Here is an 18,131-nt window from a genome sequence, read left to right as displayed (position 1 = left end):
CGCGGGTGTGTGAAGCCCGCAGCGGACGCGGCCCGCTGCTCCCGCCCCGCCTGCCCTCCAGTGGCCGCGGGCGGCTGGGAACCGAAGCGGCGAGGCTGGAGGGCACAAGGAACCCGCAGAAAGTTGGCCTCGGCCTCCCGCCGGCTGCGCGGCAGGTGCGCGCCGCTGAGGAAGGTTCACGCGGAATCTGCCCAACAGCCGAGCGCACGGAGCCCCTCGGGCGCCCTCCCGGATTAGACACTGTGGAAACCCCGCCGGCTCGGAGCGCAGGGTGTCGGGGGGCGGGGGGCTTTCTCCACGTCTCGGTGCGGAGGGGATCAGCCCCGGGCCGGCTGTCGCCGATGTAATCCTCTTCCCTGGTAATTAAAAAAGCCGCCTCGCACCGAGCGCGGCGCGCAGGGACGTGTAATCAATTCTGCGGGAGCTTAACCAGCTGGTAAAGGCTAAATCCACGCACGGGGCCGGGGGCAGGAAATTCATACGGAGGATTTGGCTTTCGGGGTGTTTCTGGCTCTTTAATCTGCGGCGAGGATGAAGCAGACATCTGTGGGGAAATCTGGCCGGTCCCGTATCCATCGGCCCGGGGCTCCAGCCTTCGTCGCCCCGTGACTAGCAACCAGAACTTCCTCTCTCCGGGCGGAGAGGCGGGGGCCGGGGCCGAGTCCCCGCGGGCGGTGGGAGCAGATGGAACAGGAGTTGAGCTCGTTCCGTTCACACCGGTTTTTTTCTGTGCAGTAAACTCGCTGGGGCGGAATCCGTCTGCGCCAGGCGGTTCTGCGCCCGGCGGGGAGCGCCTGACCTTTTCCCGCATGGAAATGTTTGCGCCCTCCCGGGCATTCACCAACACGTCGCGGTCTCGCCTCCCTTCTCCCCTGGCAGCAAAGGGTTAACCAATCCGGCAGGCAGCGCCGCTCCGGCGTTCGACTCCGCTGTCCACCAATGCGGTGCTGAACTGCGGCGGGTCCTCCCTCCGCGCCTCCGTCTGCCAGCCCCGAAGTAGTTGGAAGTCCAAGTGTTGGGCGCACGCGAGTGGGGGAGCCGCGCAGCTGCCGCGGCAGCGCGCCCCGGCCCGGGCTACTCATCGCACCCCTGGCCCCGACGCCTTCTGCCCGGGGAGGCAGGGCAGGCTCCTGCTGGGGAGGAGGCGCCTTGCCCCGGGAGGCGCTGCAGCGCCATGGGGGCTGGAGGTTGGGGCAGCGTCTGGGCTTGGAGCCGGCAGCAGCAGCTGCTGCTACTGTTGCTGGTGACCGCTTGCCCGGAGCCGGCCCCAGCGGCCGGCCAGCTGCGCTACTCGGTCCCGGAGGAGCTGGAGCACGGGGCCTTCGTGGCTAACATCGCCGAGGATCTGGGGCTGGACGTGGCCAAGCTGTCGGCGCGGCGGTTCCGCATCGTGTCCCGGCCCGGCACCAAGCAGCACCTGGAGGTGAACCTGGAGAACGGGATCCTCTTCGTCAACGAGAAGATCGACCGCGAGGAGGTGTGCGAAGCCGGCGGGCCCTGCCTGCTGCACCTGCAGCTGGTGATCGAGAGCCCGCTGGCGCTGCACCGCGTGGAGGTGGAGGTGCTGGACATCAACGACAACGCGCCGCGCTTCCCCTGGCCCGAGTACGCGCTGGAGGTGAGCGAGTCGGCGCTGCCCGGCGCCCGCTTCCCGCTGGAGAGCGCGCAGGACCCCGACGTGGGCACCAACGCGCTGCGCACCTACCGGCTCAGCCCCAACGGCTTCTTCGCGCTCGAGGTGCAGGCCCGCAGCGACGGCAGCAAGTTCGCCGAGCTGGTGCTGGAGCGAGCCCTGGACCGCGAGCAGCAGCGCAGCCACCGCCTGCTGCTCACCGCCCTGGACGGCGGCCTCCCGGAGCGCTCGGGCACGGCCGCGATCCTCGTCACCGTGCTGGACGCCAACGACAACGTGCCGGCCTTCGCCCAGGCCTCCTACGCCGTGAGCCTGCCCGAGGACGCGCCGCCCGGCACGCTGGTCATCCAGCTCAACGCCACGGACCTGGACGAGGGCCCGAACGGCGAGGTGGAGTTCTCCTTCAGCGGCCACGCGCCGCCCCGCGCGCGCCAGCTCTTCCGCGTGGAGCCGCGCAGCGGGCGCGTGCGCCTGGCCGGCCCGCTGGACTACGAGCGCGCCCGCCTGCACGAGCTCTACGTGCAGGCCAAGGACCGCGGCCCCGCGGCGGTGGCCGTGCACTGCCGGGTGCTGGTGCACCTGCTCGACGTGAACGACAACGCGCCCGAGGTGAGCCTCACCTCCGTCTCCACGCCCGTGCTGGAGGACGCGCCGCCGGGCACCGTGATCGCCGTGATCAGCGTGCTGGACCGGGACTCGGGCGACAACGGGCAGGTGAGCTGCGAGATCCCCCGCGACCTGCCCTTCCAGCTCCAGGCCGCCGCCCGCAACTACTACACGCTGGTGACCGCCGCGGCGCTGGACCGCGAGGCCGTGGCCGAGTACAACGTGAGCATCACGGCGAGGGACCGGGGCTCGCCCGCGCTGCTCACCCGTCAGACCCTGACCGTGCAGGTGTCGGACATCAACGACAACGCGCCCCGCTTCCTGCAGCCCTCCTACAGCGTGTACGTGCTGGAGAACAACGCGCCGGGCGCCTCCATCTGCGCCGTCAGCGCCCGGGACCCCGACTGCCGGCAGAACGCCTTCCTGTCCTACGCCCTCGCCGAGGGGCGCATCCAGGGCATGCCCGTGGCCACCTACGTCTCCATCAACGCGGACAGCGGCCACATGTACGCGCTGCGCTCGCTGGACTACGAGCAGATCCGCAGCTTCCAGGTGCAGGTGCAGGCGCAGGACGCGGGCTTCCCCCCGCTCAGCGCCAATGTCACCGTCAGCGTCTTCGTCCTGGACCAGAACGACAACGCGCCCGTCATCGTCTCGCCAGTGCCCCGCAACGGCTCGCTGGCCACCGAGGTGGTGCCCCGCTCGGCCGACCCCGGCTACCTGGTGGGGAAGGTGTCGGCCGTGGACGCCGACTCCGGGCAGAACTCCCGGCTCTCCTACCAGATCCTGCAGGCCACCGACCCCGGCCTCTTCAGCGTAGCCCTGTACACCGGGGAGCTCCGCACCCTGCGCGCCTTCCTGGACAAGGACGCCACCCGGCAGCGCTTGGTTATCCAGGTGCGGGACAACGGGCAGCCGCCGCTCTCCGCCTCCGTGTCCCTGCTGCTGTCCGTGGTGGACAGCGTGCCCGAGACCCTGTCGGACTTCAACGAGCTCTCGCTGAGCCCCGAGCCCTCCTCCTCCTCCGCCCTCACCCTCTACCTCATCGTCTCCCTGGGCTCCGTGTCCTTCACCTTCCTGGTGGCCATCATCATCCTCACGGCCATCAAGTGCCACAAGGACCGGCCCTCCCTGCGCGGCTACGGCTGCCCCCTCCCCGCCGGCTGCTGCGTGCGGGCCCGGGCCTCGCCCCAGAGCTTCAAAAATTCCAACCTCAAGCCCCAGATCGCCTCGGGCAGCAAAGGGCCGCCCACGTGCTTGGACGGGGCGGGCGGCGGCCCCCCGGGCTACTGCTACAAAGTCTGCCTGACCCCAGAGTCCGCCAAGAGCGACTTCATGTTCCTGAAGCCCTACAGCCCGCGGAACAACGAGGCAGCCGCCGAGAACCCTCCGGGGCCCGGCCGGAAGGCGGGAGCGGCCAATAATGCCGCCAGCGCCGCCAGCCAGGTAACTGCGCGGCTCGGGGAGAGAGAGCCACGAAACGCCCCTCTCGGGGCTAGCCCGGCTTCCCTTCCCCTCCGCCCCGCCCCGCGGGAACGAGCCTTCCACCCCGCCCCGCTTTGCGAGGACAATCGCCGGCCCAGTGGTCAAGCGGCAGCGGCAGGACAAGCAACCGGCCGGCAGCGGGAAATTCCCCGGCAGGCGCCTGGCCCTGGGCGCGGAGGGGCCGGGACGTCGGGCTCGCCTGGCATTAGCCCCAGGAGCAGAGCCGCAGAAGCTCCTAGTGCGGCTGAAGCTGGGAGCGTGCCCAGGGCAGCCAAGGCCCGGGCTGTCGAGGGGGGGGGGGGGCAGGGCAGCCAAGGCTGTCTGGGGGGGGGGGGAGTCGTCTTAGCCTGAGAGCCCAGGGGGCCGCCCCAACAGCAAGCGGCTGCATTCGCCTCCTGACATGCCCCAAGTCTCCAGGGACCCAGGCTTAGAGCCATGGAATCCAGGGCGGGCACCGAGTCCAGCCCCCTGGCCAACGCAGGCCCGGCCCCACTTAACGCTCCGGGCAGGGCGGGAGTCACACCCCTCTAGGGATGGAAACCCCACCCCCATCCTAAGGAACCCAGCCCAGCGCTTCCCCACCCGCCTCAGGAAATTGGGTTCCCTAATATCCAGCCTAGACCCCCCCCTCCACTTGTCAGCGCCTTTGTCTCAATACGAGCTCCAGGCAGCTGGCCCCGGGCTCAAGCCGCTTCAGACGCAGTCGCTGCCTGTGGCGGCGCATTGGGGTTTTCCATCTCCTGCACCCCGGTAATGGCACAAACAGACTCCACCAGCCAGTAGAATAGAGGGTGTTTATTGCTTCTCCAGGATACAGCACAGCACAGATGTAATCTGGTTACAGGGCAGGCCTAGGATGTCTCAGCCCCCCTTGAGATGAGGGAGACTGGGCCCCTAAATTCCAGCCCCTTTCCCTAGGCTGTCTCCTCCATGCTCCCAGACAGAAAAACTAACTCACTCCCTTCCAGCTCTGCCCCCAGCCAGGGCTCCACTCCCCTTCTTCCCATTGTTCCGCTCCCTGGGAGATCACTGGTCAGACAGGTTCGAAGCCCCCTTGCATAATGACTCATCCCCTGCCCTGCTGGGCCCTGCTGCAGCCAGTAGCCAGTGGGGGTCACTCACAACCCAAGCCTAGCAACCAGCAAGGTACCCACACTATGTCTCACTGCCCAATGCTGCATTCGCACCCAACCCCGGGGCTTCCCGGCTCCCTTCCGGCTCTCGCATTGCTGATAAATCGCCCAGCTTGGCGTGGGTGGAGGGTGGGGGAGGTTGCCTGTTGGGAGGAAAACCCTTCCCAAACCGCAGCCTTCGCCTCTTCAGCCGCTGCACCTGAGCCTAGTGTCCCACTGCTCTCTCCTGGCCTGTGTAACTGAGCGACTTCGCCCTCGGCCCATTTCCCAAAGACGCCAAGTCTCCTCTGGCAGCTATTAACATTGATGCTGAAACCTTGTCAGCGAGGGGGAAGAGCACTTTGCGGAGGCAAGCGCCTGACATTTCGGTGAACTGATCACTAGAGGGTGCAAAAGCCTCCGCTCCCAGCTCTGGGGAGGGGGAGGAAGAGATTTAAGGAGATTTTCATGTCAACATTTGTTAGGTAGTTAAATGAATAACGTCTAATTTTTTCGATGACATACTCTTGCAGTAAGGCGATTCCCGGGGATGATGGGGATGAGCAGTCTAATCCACTTACCAACATTTTACTTTCAACAAAACACCCCTTTTAGGAACAAGCAGGAGACATTCTGGAGACAGGTTTTCTTTTTCCATTCCCCTGGATCGTTGGACACGGTTGTCTAATATGTTAATGCGATTTTCCTCCCATCAGTTACAAACTCCCTCTAGTGACATTCCGCATCCGGCTGATTTGCCCCCTCCCCTCGGGCGGGGGTGGGGAGGGACAAGAGCCTGAGCCACCGCACTGGAAATATGGAGCGAGAAAGGCGCGTGATGAGGGAATGGGGCCAGGCCCACGGAGGGGGTGGGAATTGACTCAAGGCATGGACATTGGGGGGAGGGGGGCGAGGGGAGGACGGAGGAAAGGGGAATGATCTGGTAGGGAACAAGCTTAGCTTTGGTTCTGTCAGGGATGTCCTGGCTCTCTGTGCCTCTGTTTCCTCTCATAGGGTATGTCTACACTACCCTCCTAGTTCGAACTAGGAGGGTAATGTATGCATACCGCACTTGCTAATGAAGCCCGGGATTTGAATTTCCCGGGCTTCATTAGCATAAGCGGGGAGCCGCCATTTTTAAATCCCCGCTGCTTCGAACCCCGTGTAGCGCGGCTACACGGGGCTCGAACTAGGTAGTTCGGACTAGGGTGCCTATTCCGAACTACCGGTACACCTCGTTTCACGAGGAGTAACGGTAGTTCGGAATAGGACCCTAGTCCGAACTACCTAGTTCGAGCCCCGTGTAGCCGCGCTACACGGGGTTCGAAGCAGCGGGGATTTAAAAATGGCGGCTCCCCGCTTATGCTAATGAAGCCCGGGAAATTCAAATCCCGGGCTTCATTAGCAAGTGCGGTATGCATACATTACCCCGCTAGTTCGAACTAGCGGGGTAGTGTAGACATACCCCCAGAGATTCTGCGAGGCTTAGTTGTGGACTGGCTGAGGGCAGGAGGTGGGAGCAGTAGAGCCTGGCTCAGGAGCAGGTTCACGCCACTAGAAGGCCCCTTCTGAGTGCCTCTTCCCGGCCTGTTTTGCAGCAGGGTTAGCTGGTTCCCTAACCACAGGGATCCTGGGCCATCAAAGCAGGCAGAGCCCAGCCCAAGCTCCCCACAGTGAAGAAAGGAGCGAACCTACTTCACTCAGTGCCCTTTGCTGGGAGCATCAAGCCCTGCCTAGCCCTGTCTCTGCTAAAACCCAGGAGCTGGAGGGAAAGGGGGCTGGCAGATGGCAAACCACATGCCCCAGCACCCCCCCCCCCCACCTGCCTGATTGTTGCCTGTGTCCTGTGTCTTACAGATGAAACAGCCCAACATGGACTGGCTGCCTCCGAACTCACAGCGCTCGGCCCTGAAAAGGTACCAGGCCCGGTGCTCCCCAGGCATGGGGCAAGGGGGTGGGATGGGCAGGGCGGCCCTGGACCTGTGGGGAGTCTTCACAGCACCTTCTCTTTAGTTCGCAGAGTCTGGAGGACGTGGGGGGAGTCCGCAGAGGAGCCCAGAAGGAACACGCCAGGCTGCGCACGCTGCTCACCCCAGTGTCTGGTTAGTGCTGGGGACCCAAGCGCAGCGGATCACACACCTACAGCCCACCCAGGCTCCCAGTCTGGTGGGGTGTGTGTGTGTGTGAGAGCCAGGCCGCCCCTAAGGCCCTGCCCGAGCCATTCATTCCCTCCTTGGTGCCTGGGCTGCCCAACCCAGCCTCGCCTGGGCTGTGCGCCACCTGGGATGGGCCGGAGTGAGAGGGACTGGTCCCAGTGCTAGTGCTGCAGAGCGCTGCCTCGGCCCACGGGCCCAGTGCCGTTCCCGCTAAAGCAGAAGGAGATGCACAGGAGGGGTGGGGGCTGGGTAGCTGGGGTGACTCTGGGTGCTGGCTAACCTTTGCTTTCTCCAGACTTCCAGAAGGCAACCGGGGCCTCCAGCAGCATGTGGGCCCCCAGGTACGGGCCCCTGTACCCACCGCATCTCCCACCCCTGGATTACCAGCACAACGTGTACATCCCAGGCACGCCGAGCCTGCTGGCAAGCAAGGAGCGGCCGCGCTGCCTGGACCCGGAGGACAAGAGCAGCTTCTCCACCTTTGGGAAGAGGAAGAAACCGGCCACCTATTGCGACAGCCTGGTCATCAACAATGACCTGAAGTAGCAGCGCCGGGCAGGGCAGCTGGCCCTGTCCCTGGCAAGGCGGAGCTGGGTCCCTGAGCAGCGGCTCCTTCCCTAAGAACAGGGTCTTCCCTGCTGCTCTGCTGAGCAGTGACTGTCTGCAGCCCAGGGACTCTGCTGCTGCCCCGGGCCAGGCTCCAGCTGCAGCGGGGCAGGGAAGGAGACGGGGTTATGTGTAGCACCTGAACTGAGCGAAGGCGTGAAGTGGGAGAGCAGAGGAATGACAGGAGGAGAGGTCCCTGGTTGCTGTGCCGGGCAGTGGCTGGTCTGTGTGACAGCAGGCGCAGGGCCACCGAGGGGTGCGAGGGCCACAGGAAGGATTTGCCTTGCACTGAACACATCACCATGCAGACTTCTCCGGACAGTCCTCAGTCACGCCTCGTGCATTTCCGGGAGCCGCTAGCAAGCTCTGTTTTCTAACTGTTGTAACTTCTGTTCTCTGTGGCTGTGTCAAGTACGCGCGTGTGTGTCTGACTGTGTAACGCACCAGGATCGCTGCCAAATGCCATGTGAAAGCCGAGGGGGCTGGGTGAGCTACAGAAAGCAAACACAGATAGTGCCTGGACAGGGAGATCTCTTGCCCATAAAGTAAGGAGTTATGGAACAGCAGTTTCTTCATCTCAGAGGTGTTAGTCTGTAACTTTAAAAACAACCCGTGGTCCTGGGGCATCTTAGAAACTAACCAAAATATATGGAAACATGAGCGTTTGTGGGTAAAGCCCACTTCATCAGATGAATCAGAGTGGAAATAACAGACAGCAAGAGAGAGATATATAACAGCAGAAGAACCTGCTAATGAAGTGGGTTGTAGGTGGCCCACACATAGTTTTTGATGTGGAAATGCAGATGTCAAAGACAGGAGAAACTGGCTTTGTAGTGGACCAACGAGTTAAAGGCTTTGTTCAAGCCCAGGGAAAGGGTGTCAAATGTGTAGATGAATTCCAGTTCTGCAGGCTCTCTCTGGAATTGGTGAGTGAAATTCCTTTGTAGAAGAATGACTACTCTGAAATCCATGACTGAGTGACCAGGCAGGTTAAAATGTTCCCCTGCAGGTTTATGTGTGTGACCATTTCTGTTGTCTGACACGTTCATTTAGCCTTTGTCATAGAGACTGTCTGATTTGGCCGATATCCAGGGCGGAGGGGCATTGCTGGCACTTGATGGCATAGATCACATTCGAGGATGTTTCTTAGACTTGCATCTCAGACCTTTCACACGGGATGGGGGGCAGCGCACAGCATGCTGAAACCAGCCTGTTGCTTCTGCCTTCACGGGCAGTGACAAACATAACTGAACAATTGTAACGTTTGATCCACTCACCTGAAATGCAAATCTCCTCTGGTCAGGCTGTTTTTTTCTTATTAAAATCATCATGAAAAGTTTCCAGGCTCTGCTAAGAGTTTTTCAAGAGTTTGTTGGCAAGTCTCGTGTTCCCTGGCTGGGAGGGACCCAACCCTTGCTCCTCTTTGTGCAATGTGATGTGGAGGGGGATGGAGACTGGGCAGCCAGAGGCTGCACAAAGTAGGGCCATAGCATCTTTCCTGCCTCCTTCATGGAGTCTCAGGAGCAATGAGGGCAGAGTCCCCGGTCAGGGCATCATGGTCCTAATGAAGCCAAGTTGCCATGTAGCCAGGAACCCCGTCTGGCAGTCAGGCATGCTACAGGGATTCAGCACTTCTAGGTGGCTGGCGTTGGCCTAATGCAGGCAGATTAGGGAGGCTATTCAAATAAAAATACGCTCAGTAATAATGGGGGATTTTGACAGTCCCCATATTGACTGGCTACCTGTCACAGAGTTTCTTCACACCTTAAATGGCTGCTTCTTGGAGCGGCTACTCTTAGAACCCACAAGAGCAGAGCCAAGTCTTGATTTAGTCCGAAGTAGAGCGCAGGATGTGGTCCAGGAGGTGAATATGGCTGGATTGCTTGGTACGAGTGACCATAATATCAATAGACTGAACATCCCTGTCCAGGCATGGAACACATCACAGCTGCCCAACACTGTTCTATTTAATTGCAGAAAAGGGGTTTACACACAAATGAGGAAGTTTGTGTGATGGGGTGGACTAGGCCTGAAGCTCCCTGCTGGAGGCTGGTGGTCTGGCTGCGCCCTGCCCCAGGGAGAAGAGCAGAAGATGGGACCTCCCGGCCAACTAGAGTGGCTGCTTCTTCTGCAGCCAATCAGGGCTCAGAAAGATGGTATAAAAGAAACTGCTGGGCCAAAGCCTGCCAGTTCCTTGGGGGAGTTCAACCCAGTCAGACCCAGGGATTGACTGGGAAGACCCTGGTACCTTGGACAGCTCCGAGTGTGAGCTGGGCTTCAGACCTGATTGAAACCCTGGTCCCGTGGCTGACGACTAGCTGTTAACATACTACAGTAATCTGCAGAACCCTGGACAGGGTGAGGTGAGACCTTGACCTCAGAGCCCAGAGAGAGAGGCCGGGACAGAACTTCTCGGGGGAGTAGCCCAGGGAGCAATGGACAGCAGTGATACTTAACAGGCAACTGCCACTTTACATGGTCCTTGGGCCGAGACCCAGAGGAACGGGTGGGCTTAGTTTCCCCCCAAACCCACAGTGCTAGAAATGGGGGGCGGGGGAGAGGGGTAAGAAGAAGCCTGGCCCCAGGTGGCTGACCAGAGACACTCATGATGGACACACACCCTTGACCACAAAGGAGTGCTGGTGAGACAGGGGCCCTCTACAGTTAGTTAAACAGAAGTGAAAAGGCACAGAACCAAAAGGAAAATCCCTGCAAGCTGCATGGGAACTTTTTACATGTATGCCCCAAACTGAAAGTATAGATAGTAAGAGGCCCCAAATCGTGCCATTGTAGCTAAGCAACCACGTGAGAGACACAAGGAGAGATCAAGAAGCACTGTTTGAAAAACTGAAGTTAAATCCTAGAGAGGAAAATAGAAAGGAGCATAAACTCTGGCAATGCGAGTGTAAAAATATAATTAGGAAGGCCAAAAAGAATTTGAAGAACAACCAGCAAAAACTCGCAAAGGGATAGCAAGTCTTCTAAGTACGTCAGAAGCAGGAATTCTGCTAAATGACCAGTAGGCCCAGTGGATGATGGAGATGCTAAAGGAGCACTCAGGGATGATAAGGCCATTGCAAAGAAAGGAAACAATTTTTTTGATCCATCTTCACGGCTAAGGGCATGAGGGAGATTCCCAAGTGCCAGGCTATTCTTTTTAGGTGACAAATGTGAGGAATTGTCCCCCATTGAGGTGTCACTAGAGGAGGTTTGTAGTAAATTTATAAACTAATCTCTTCTCTCGCCCCTCCCCCCCGCACTAATCCCATGTGGTTGCTGCAGCTTGGTCCATCCTGCCCGCTTGCACAGTGCCAAAAGGCAGCTTCCAGCTCCAGACTGTTGCTGGCCACCAACATAGCCCAGCCACCTCTTGTTCCCTGGGTCCAATGTGGGCAGGAAGGGGTTAAGCCCGTGGGTGGATTTGTGTTCTAGGGTCCAGGAACCTGGCTGCCAGGGCTTCAGTGCACCCAGCCAGAGAGGTGGCTCAGCAGAGGAGGGAGCCGAGGGACACACCAAGACCGAGGGCTGGGGATGAGTGGGGAGCAGGGGTGGGCAAAAGGGCCTCTGTGGGATGGATCTGTCCTGTCAAGTGGGTTGATCTGGCCCTTGGAGACTCTGCCACACCCCCACCCCGGCAGGGCCTAGGGAGCGGGGAGCTTGTGGCGCTTAGTCAGCCCTGGCGCTTGACTCTAAGCTCCACATGCCTGAGGGCAGGGAGCGAGAGACTTCACACTCCATCCCCCTGCCCCAGCCAATCACCGCTCACGTGCTGGAATACTGCATATTGCTAACCAACCCAAACCCCCCTGGCTTTCACACTGGTCGAATTCAGGCGACTTCTAAGCACCGCATGCTCCTCGCGGGATGTGGGCAGGGCAGGAGGAGACTTCGCATGCCCCCAAGCTCTGATTGGCCGGGGCACTGGAGAGTGTGCAAAGTCTCCTCCCACTGTTGGGGCACGGGCACTTAGAGGGGACCATCAGCTATTCTCTGGAGGGGGGGGAGGGCAAAGACTTCATGCGCTCTTCCCACGGACCAATCAGGGTCTGTGGGTGGGGAGGCCTGGAAGTGTCCTGGCCCCGCCCCTTCTGCCCGAGTCCCTGCCTCTTCCACTTCAAACATTTCTGAAGTGACCCCTGGTCAAAAATGATTGCCCACCCCGGTTGTAGTGAGTGCTGAGCCTCTGCCCCAGGGACTGCTGTGGGCCCTGCTGGTTTGGGGTATGAACAGGCTGGAAATCACCCCCCTTTCTGCTCTTCCAGAGCATGGCTGAGGGGCAGAGAGACTTCCCTGTGCCAGCTCTGTGCAGGGCTTGTGCCCAGACAGGCCGTGGCTCTTCCTGGCTAGAGTCCCAGGACACAGGGCCTTGGGCTCTCCCGGGGCACTGGCCCAGCCAGAGGCTGTGGGGGAAGGAAGGAGCCTGTCAGCCAGGCTGCTGCTGAGCTCTGTGTTTTGCTCAGGGGCTGGTTCTCTGCACTGCTCTAGGAGTGGGACGTATCCTGCCAGGGGAGATATGGAGGAGCAGCAATGTTGGTGGGTGGGCTGAAGAAGCAAAGCAGGGAGAGGACAGAAAGAGGGGAACCACCTAAAGGACCAGTGGGTGGGCAGCAGAGGTGGCATGAAATTAGCTACTGCCTGGCACCTGCCCACACCCACAAACCACGGCAGCCAGCACCAGCTAGAAACAGGCTGTGGAGCAGGACACTGCTGGCTGAGCGGCACATGCATGGGGGGCTGCGCTGATGGTCTGGCAGAGGGAGCAGCTAGCCCTGCACACTGCATCTTTGCCCCTCCACCAGACTTGTACACCCACACCCAGTGCTGGCCACTGGACGCCCCCCAACACACACACTGCTGGTGGGCAGGCGGCTGTCAAGCAGGGATCTGGACCCCAGCAGCAGGACCCTCCAGTGCTGATGGGAGAGGAGATAAAACCCGCTAATGAGCAGGCACTCATGTTCGTCCCTGTGCTGTTTGGACTCTGTGGAGCAGGGTTTCCAGCAAGGGATCTCCTGGAGACAGAGCTTGTTGACTGTAGAAGCTTCTGTTACTTTTTGAAACTTAAGATGGTAATTCACATGTACGTACATTTTTACCTGCTTTAACCTTGTGACTAAACCTCTTGTTTCTTTTTCCTACTTAGTAGGTTCTTATATACTTTACTATAGGATTGGCTCTAAGGATTGTCTTTGTTGTAAGGTCTAAGCTGCAATTGACCTGGGAAAACTGACTGGTCCTTTGGGGCTGGTGGTAACCTGAAACTTGCGGTGATTCCTGGTGGAAGAGACCATCAATCACACAGGTATGCTCACCTGAGAGATCAAGTACCCAAGGGGCCTGTCTGTGCCTCCATGCTTAGGCTCTTGTAGATCCTGAAGAGTTTCCACTTGATAACTGGCTGTCGAAATCCCAAGTCTAGAACTCACAACTCATTTGGTGTTTGTGCCCTGGTTCTTAAGTCTGCCCTGAGGTTGGTCCTCATGCTCTTGAATCTCTGCAGAGCAGCATTCAGGGGATATTACAGAATTCATGTGAACTTCCCTTCCCATGCCACCATCTAAGAAAACAAGGAATTTAATCTCATTAACTCGTCAATAGAAATAAATCATTCTCTTTATCTTGACTCATTACCTTTGAAATGAACAGTGTACACTATGCATTGTCATGTTGCTGAAGCATAGCAACATAGCAAAGATGTTAATCAGCCATCCCATCTCCTTGTAAATAAAGGACGATAAAAAGTTTCTTACTTTGGGATACTATTTCATCATCTATTATATTTCACTGTCAGGAGTCTTCTCACATATAGTTCTTTAACGAAAATTAGACCCATTATATTTTGTGCATCATATTAATTCCTGTCTAGACTTAAAGTGAGATGCAAATCCCTTCAGCAAACATATTTCAATATGTGTTACAGATTTCTTTCCAGGATGCCTTAATCCCATGGCTATCCCCTGCTCACTCTAACAACACAGCCTTTAATGGATTGCCAAGGTTACAACATAATGCTGGAAACTCCTATCTTGCCATACACTGAAAGCAAGAAGGGGCCAGCGCTGTGAGACAAACTCTGTTCTGAGTATTCTAGCTAACGTGGAACAAAAAGAGCCATCCATAATGGAGGTGCTTTGGGAACGAAGGGAGTAGCTGGATGAAAAGCCTTTTCATTATTGCTGAAAGTGAAGTGGCCCCTTTATGGAAGGCGGAAAGGATGCCTTCAGCCATGAACTAATTAAAGTTTCTCCTCGTCTCGTCACTTGAACTCAAGTGTTTTTCACGGCAGGTGCTAAGGCAATATAGCTTGGTCAGTTAAAGCAGAACCCTTTCCTTTCCGTTTTAACGGCGGAGTTCCAGTCTGCTAGGGAGCTGTGGTTCCAAGAATACAACATAATGCAAGGAAGGGGAAATGTTTGTTTATCACCTGCGCGGACTGGGCTTTTGCATGCTTTTATTCTTCATATTTACATCTTTGTACAAATATTGTTTCTTTGAGCCAGGTTTATAATTTCCTGAAGGTCAGGTAGCAATAGTGTTGGAAACTCCACTATCACAGAACCCCAATATCACAGATTCCAATTTATGTGATCTTCTTTTGTCTTGTAGATGGAAATCAAAATATAACAATGAAGGCTCAGTTCTGATCTATTTCCCACATTGGCATATTACAAAAGGAATAGCATTTGCTTTTGAGTGGCTGAAGAAACCTCTGCTTAAAACTGTGGCAGGCACCTGGTCAGACTCACATGTCTCCTTTGAAGATCTCCCTAGAAGATCTTAGACTTACAAACTCATTATTTTTGCATTCCTTCTTGACCTGGTGCTATGGTACATCTCATGAGCTTTAACTATTGTAGGTATTATTGCAACATACAATAATGCACCTCCTCAGAAATACAGTCAATAGAGTGCTGCCTTTGCATGTATAGTTTTGAACATTTTTCAGATAGCTCAGAGACCAAGAGGCAAAATCCAGCATTCAGGGACCTGAAAGACAGATTGCGATATGCTTTCCCCTTAGTGAGGAGCATGACACAAAGGCAAAACATTATAATCTAACTGCCAAATGTTGTAGGTCATAATAGACAGGTACACTGTGCTCCTGGGCTTAAATCATGAGAGGGGTTATTTTCATGTTCATGCTCTATTGAATGGGCGCGTTAAGAACACAGTCGCCATCTTAGGTTAGACCGAATGTCCACCGAGCCCAGTACCCTCTCTTCCAATAGCAGCCAATGCCAGCGCCACAGAAGGAATGAACAGGGCACTTGATCACGGGGGCTGTGTCTACACTGGCATGAATTTCCGGAACTGCTTAAAACGGAATACTATTCCGTTTTCAGTTTTTCCGGAAAAGGAGCGTCTACATTGGCAGGCTGCTTTTCCGGAAAAGCCCTTTTTCCGGAAAAGCATCTGTGGCCAATGTAGATGCGCTTTTCTGGAAAAGAGCCCTGATTGTCATTTTTGCGATCGGGGCTTTTTTTCCGGAAAAGACTACTGGGCTGTCTACACTGGCCCTTTTCCAGAACAGTGTTCCGGAATAAGGACTTATGCCCGAGCGGGAGCAGCGTAGCTTTTCCGGAACAGCGGCTAATTTTGTACAGTAGAGCGTCGTTGCTTTTCCGGAAATTCAAGGGCCAGTGTAGACAGCTCGCAGCTTATTCCGGAAAAGTGGCTGATTTTCTGGAATAAGTGGCCCAGTGTAGACACAACCCAAGTGTGCTATCCCCTGATGCCCACTCCCAGCATTTGCAAACAGACTAGCGACACCGCCCCCCACCTGTCTTGGCTAATAGCCATTGACTGATCTATCCTTCATGAATTCATCTAGTTCTTTTTTTATTCTTTGGACCTGAACATTATTTATTCCTTTATAATTGCTTGGAAGCCTGTTCTGGATTGGATCGCCAACAGGAGTCCAGAGGCATATAAAAATGAGAATGTGAGAGAGAGTGGACGAGGTGTGCGTGTGACAGCCAGCACAGATGCCCAGGTGATCAAGAAGTGGAAATCTTGAAGATAACGAGGAAGCAGCCATTGTGTCCGAGGCTGAATTGAATTAGAAGCATTGACAGAGCCCTGGAGACCAGTAGGGGTCCCACAAGAGTGAGAGACACCGAGGGGCAGCCTGACAATCCCCATCAGAGGGTAACTCTGGAAAGCACAGATTAACATCTCCTAAGGACGGATGGTTGCAGCCTGGCCCTGCAAAGCCACAGACTCCCATGGGGTCCCACATGTATCAAGTGGGGACCTCTTGCCATTAGGACTCTGGGTTGGGTCCCGCAAGCCAAGTTCCCAGAGGAACCCGGCTCCTCCCTCACTCAGCCTTTCCTGGCCAGTAGGACTGACTTGAGCCACCACAGACTGGTAACTACCAGGGCCGACTTATCCATTAGGCACAGTAGGCACAGTGCCTAGGTCCCACGCTACTTTTAGGGGCCCATGAAAATGTTTTAATTTCTTTTAAAATCAGAAGAAAAAAATGAACTTTTAGGGTCGAAGAAAATGTTTGAATTTTTTTCTCACATCAGAAAAAAATGAAACTTTTAGGGCCCATGAAAATCTCTTACATTTTGCCTAAAACAGAAAACAAAATGTTGAAGTATTTAAAGTTATATCAAAAATAATTTTTAATATTTTTTTTATGGAGGAAGGGGCCCACGAAGGCAAAAGTGCCTCGGGCCCACGAAAGTCATAATGCTGGACCCGTGTGTGTGTCGGTGGGGTGGGCTGGTCTTCATGAAACAGATGCTGCTTTTCTACAGTATTCTCAATAAACGTGGTGTGTTGCCTTTTCCCCTGACACAGATCCCGTGTGCTTCTTATAAGCATACCAGGATCGTCACGTGCTGCTCTCTCAGCTCCTTTTCTTTTCTCTTTTACATACCTGAAAACATCTTATGCTGCCTTCCCCACAGGGATCAAATGAAGAAGCAGGCCTGAGCCGAGTGAACTGTGTAACTCCCAGTTTGCCTATAATGCATTTGCAGGCTAAGTGGTGGAAATGTCACCGATTCTGTTTTCAGTGTTCATTCTAGTGGAATGAATCTTTCTTGTTAGTGATAATAGGAATTAATCAGCTTAATTATTGTGAGAGTAAGCAGACACCTTTGTGTATTGAATAACTTATGACATTTTTGTTCAGAGAGCTCAAATCAAGTCTGAGAAAATAAATTAAATATGACCCCAGTGCTGCCTGCACTTTGCCTAATGACTTGTCTACCATGAAACTCAATGATGTACAAATCCTACAGTTAAATAAATGATATATTTTTTGCATGTTTTAAACAATAGGAGCAATTTTATTACAGAGTTCTGAATTCAAAGTATTTCTTCATTGCCAAGAAATAGGGCAAACAAGTTCATGCTAAACGGATTGAAAAATAAAATATTTGTGCAGTCGACTGTCAGAAATGCATTCAACAGCTCGGGAGGCCTGTGTGATGAGGTTTTTACTTCATTGCTGGGATATCTACAACAACAGGTGAAAAAAATGGCAAGAAATAAGGAGCGAGTGAAGACTCCTACAGGGTCAGTGAGGTCTCCATATCAAATCTGCTTATTTTAATAATGTCTACAAGAGGGAATATCATTAAATCGCTACAGAAATGCCTTAGCGCACATTTTGCCTCTGCAGAAAATAAATCATGTTGATACAAAGGAAAGATAAGGGTCGAAAAGCAGGAGAAGCTTTATGAGTATTAGCAGGATTTCAGATAGGCTGGGATGCAGAGTATGTATGAAAAGGTGGCTGCAGCCCTGAAATACAAGAATTGAGGTTAAATTGCTATATGAACCTGAGGGAAGCGATGGGCTATCCTAATTTACTCTGTTCTTTTACCATGGTGAGTCACCACATTTCTCTACCCAAATCTTCATCTAAACAACACGGGAGTTCAACAGTTCCACAGTGGTAAAAACATGAAGGCAGCTATTTATGGAAGGATTTAACTCAGTTCTTTTTTAGTGTATCTGAAATCCAGGTGTTTGATGAACACCAGGAAATACAGCTGCATTAGTTTAATTCCTGCTGTGACCTGACAGGCTAATAAACATCTCATGGTGACAGAGAGTGATCTAAAAATGAAAAGTTAAAAGACCGAAAGCTTTGATGTGCTCATGGCGTTAATGGGTTAGTCATCAAAATGAAAGTGGGTTTGATTCTGCTGCTTTTGTTCTAAAGTTTTATCAAACTTTTATCAGAGGCCTCATCGTGGCCCTGCTGAAATCAACAGGAGGTTTGCCAGTTGTTTTCTGGTGCTGGGAGCTTGCCCAGAGGTCAGCAACCTATGGCTGTTGAGCCAAATATGTCTGTGGAACAAAATCTGGCTTTTTTGTCATTCCCAAAATACATGCAACTTTTAAAATTAGAATGAAAAATTAATTCAAAAATGTAAAAACATGAAATTACGGATGCCACGCTGGCCTTTTTGGGTCTATTTCACCCTTAACCAGAGGGAAAGGAAGGCAGTGCACCCCTCAAGAATCGGCTACTCTCCCGCAGGAGCCGGCTGGGGGACTCTGCTTGTT

At 55.1% G+C, this 18,131-nt stretch overlaps 1 protein-coding gene across 1 annotated transcript; it reads left to right on the top strand.

Moving 5' to 3' along the window:
• The first annotated feature begins 471 nt into the window (after window positions 1-471).
• Window positions 472-8,897, top strand: LOC102448446 (protocadherin alpha-C2-like). The gene is made up of 4 exons (XM_075900041.1): window positions 472-3,685; window positions 6,694-6,752; window positions 6,850-6,938; window positions 7,288-8,897. The coding sequence occupies exons 1-4, from the start codon at window positions 1,175-1,177 to the stop codon at window positions 7,536-7,538; spliced, it is 2,910 nt and encodes a 969-aa protein (XP_075756156.1). The 5' UTR covers window positions 472-1,174; the 3' UTR covers window positions 7,539-8,897.
• Window positions 8,898-18,131: the final 9,234 nt, after the last annotated feature.

Source organism: Pelodiscus sinensis, chromosome 17 (assembly GCF_049634645.1).
Source record: "Pelodiscus sinensis isolate JC-2024 chromosome 17, ASM4963464v1, whole genome shotgun sequence".
In the NCBI taxonomy this organism is placed as follows: Eukaryota; Metazoa; Chordata; order Testudines; family Trionychidae; genus Pelodiscus; species Pelodiscus sinensis.
The sequence above is the reverse complement of the archived record's forward strand: the minus strand, read 5'-3'. Positions and strand labels throughout refer to the sequence as shown.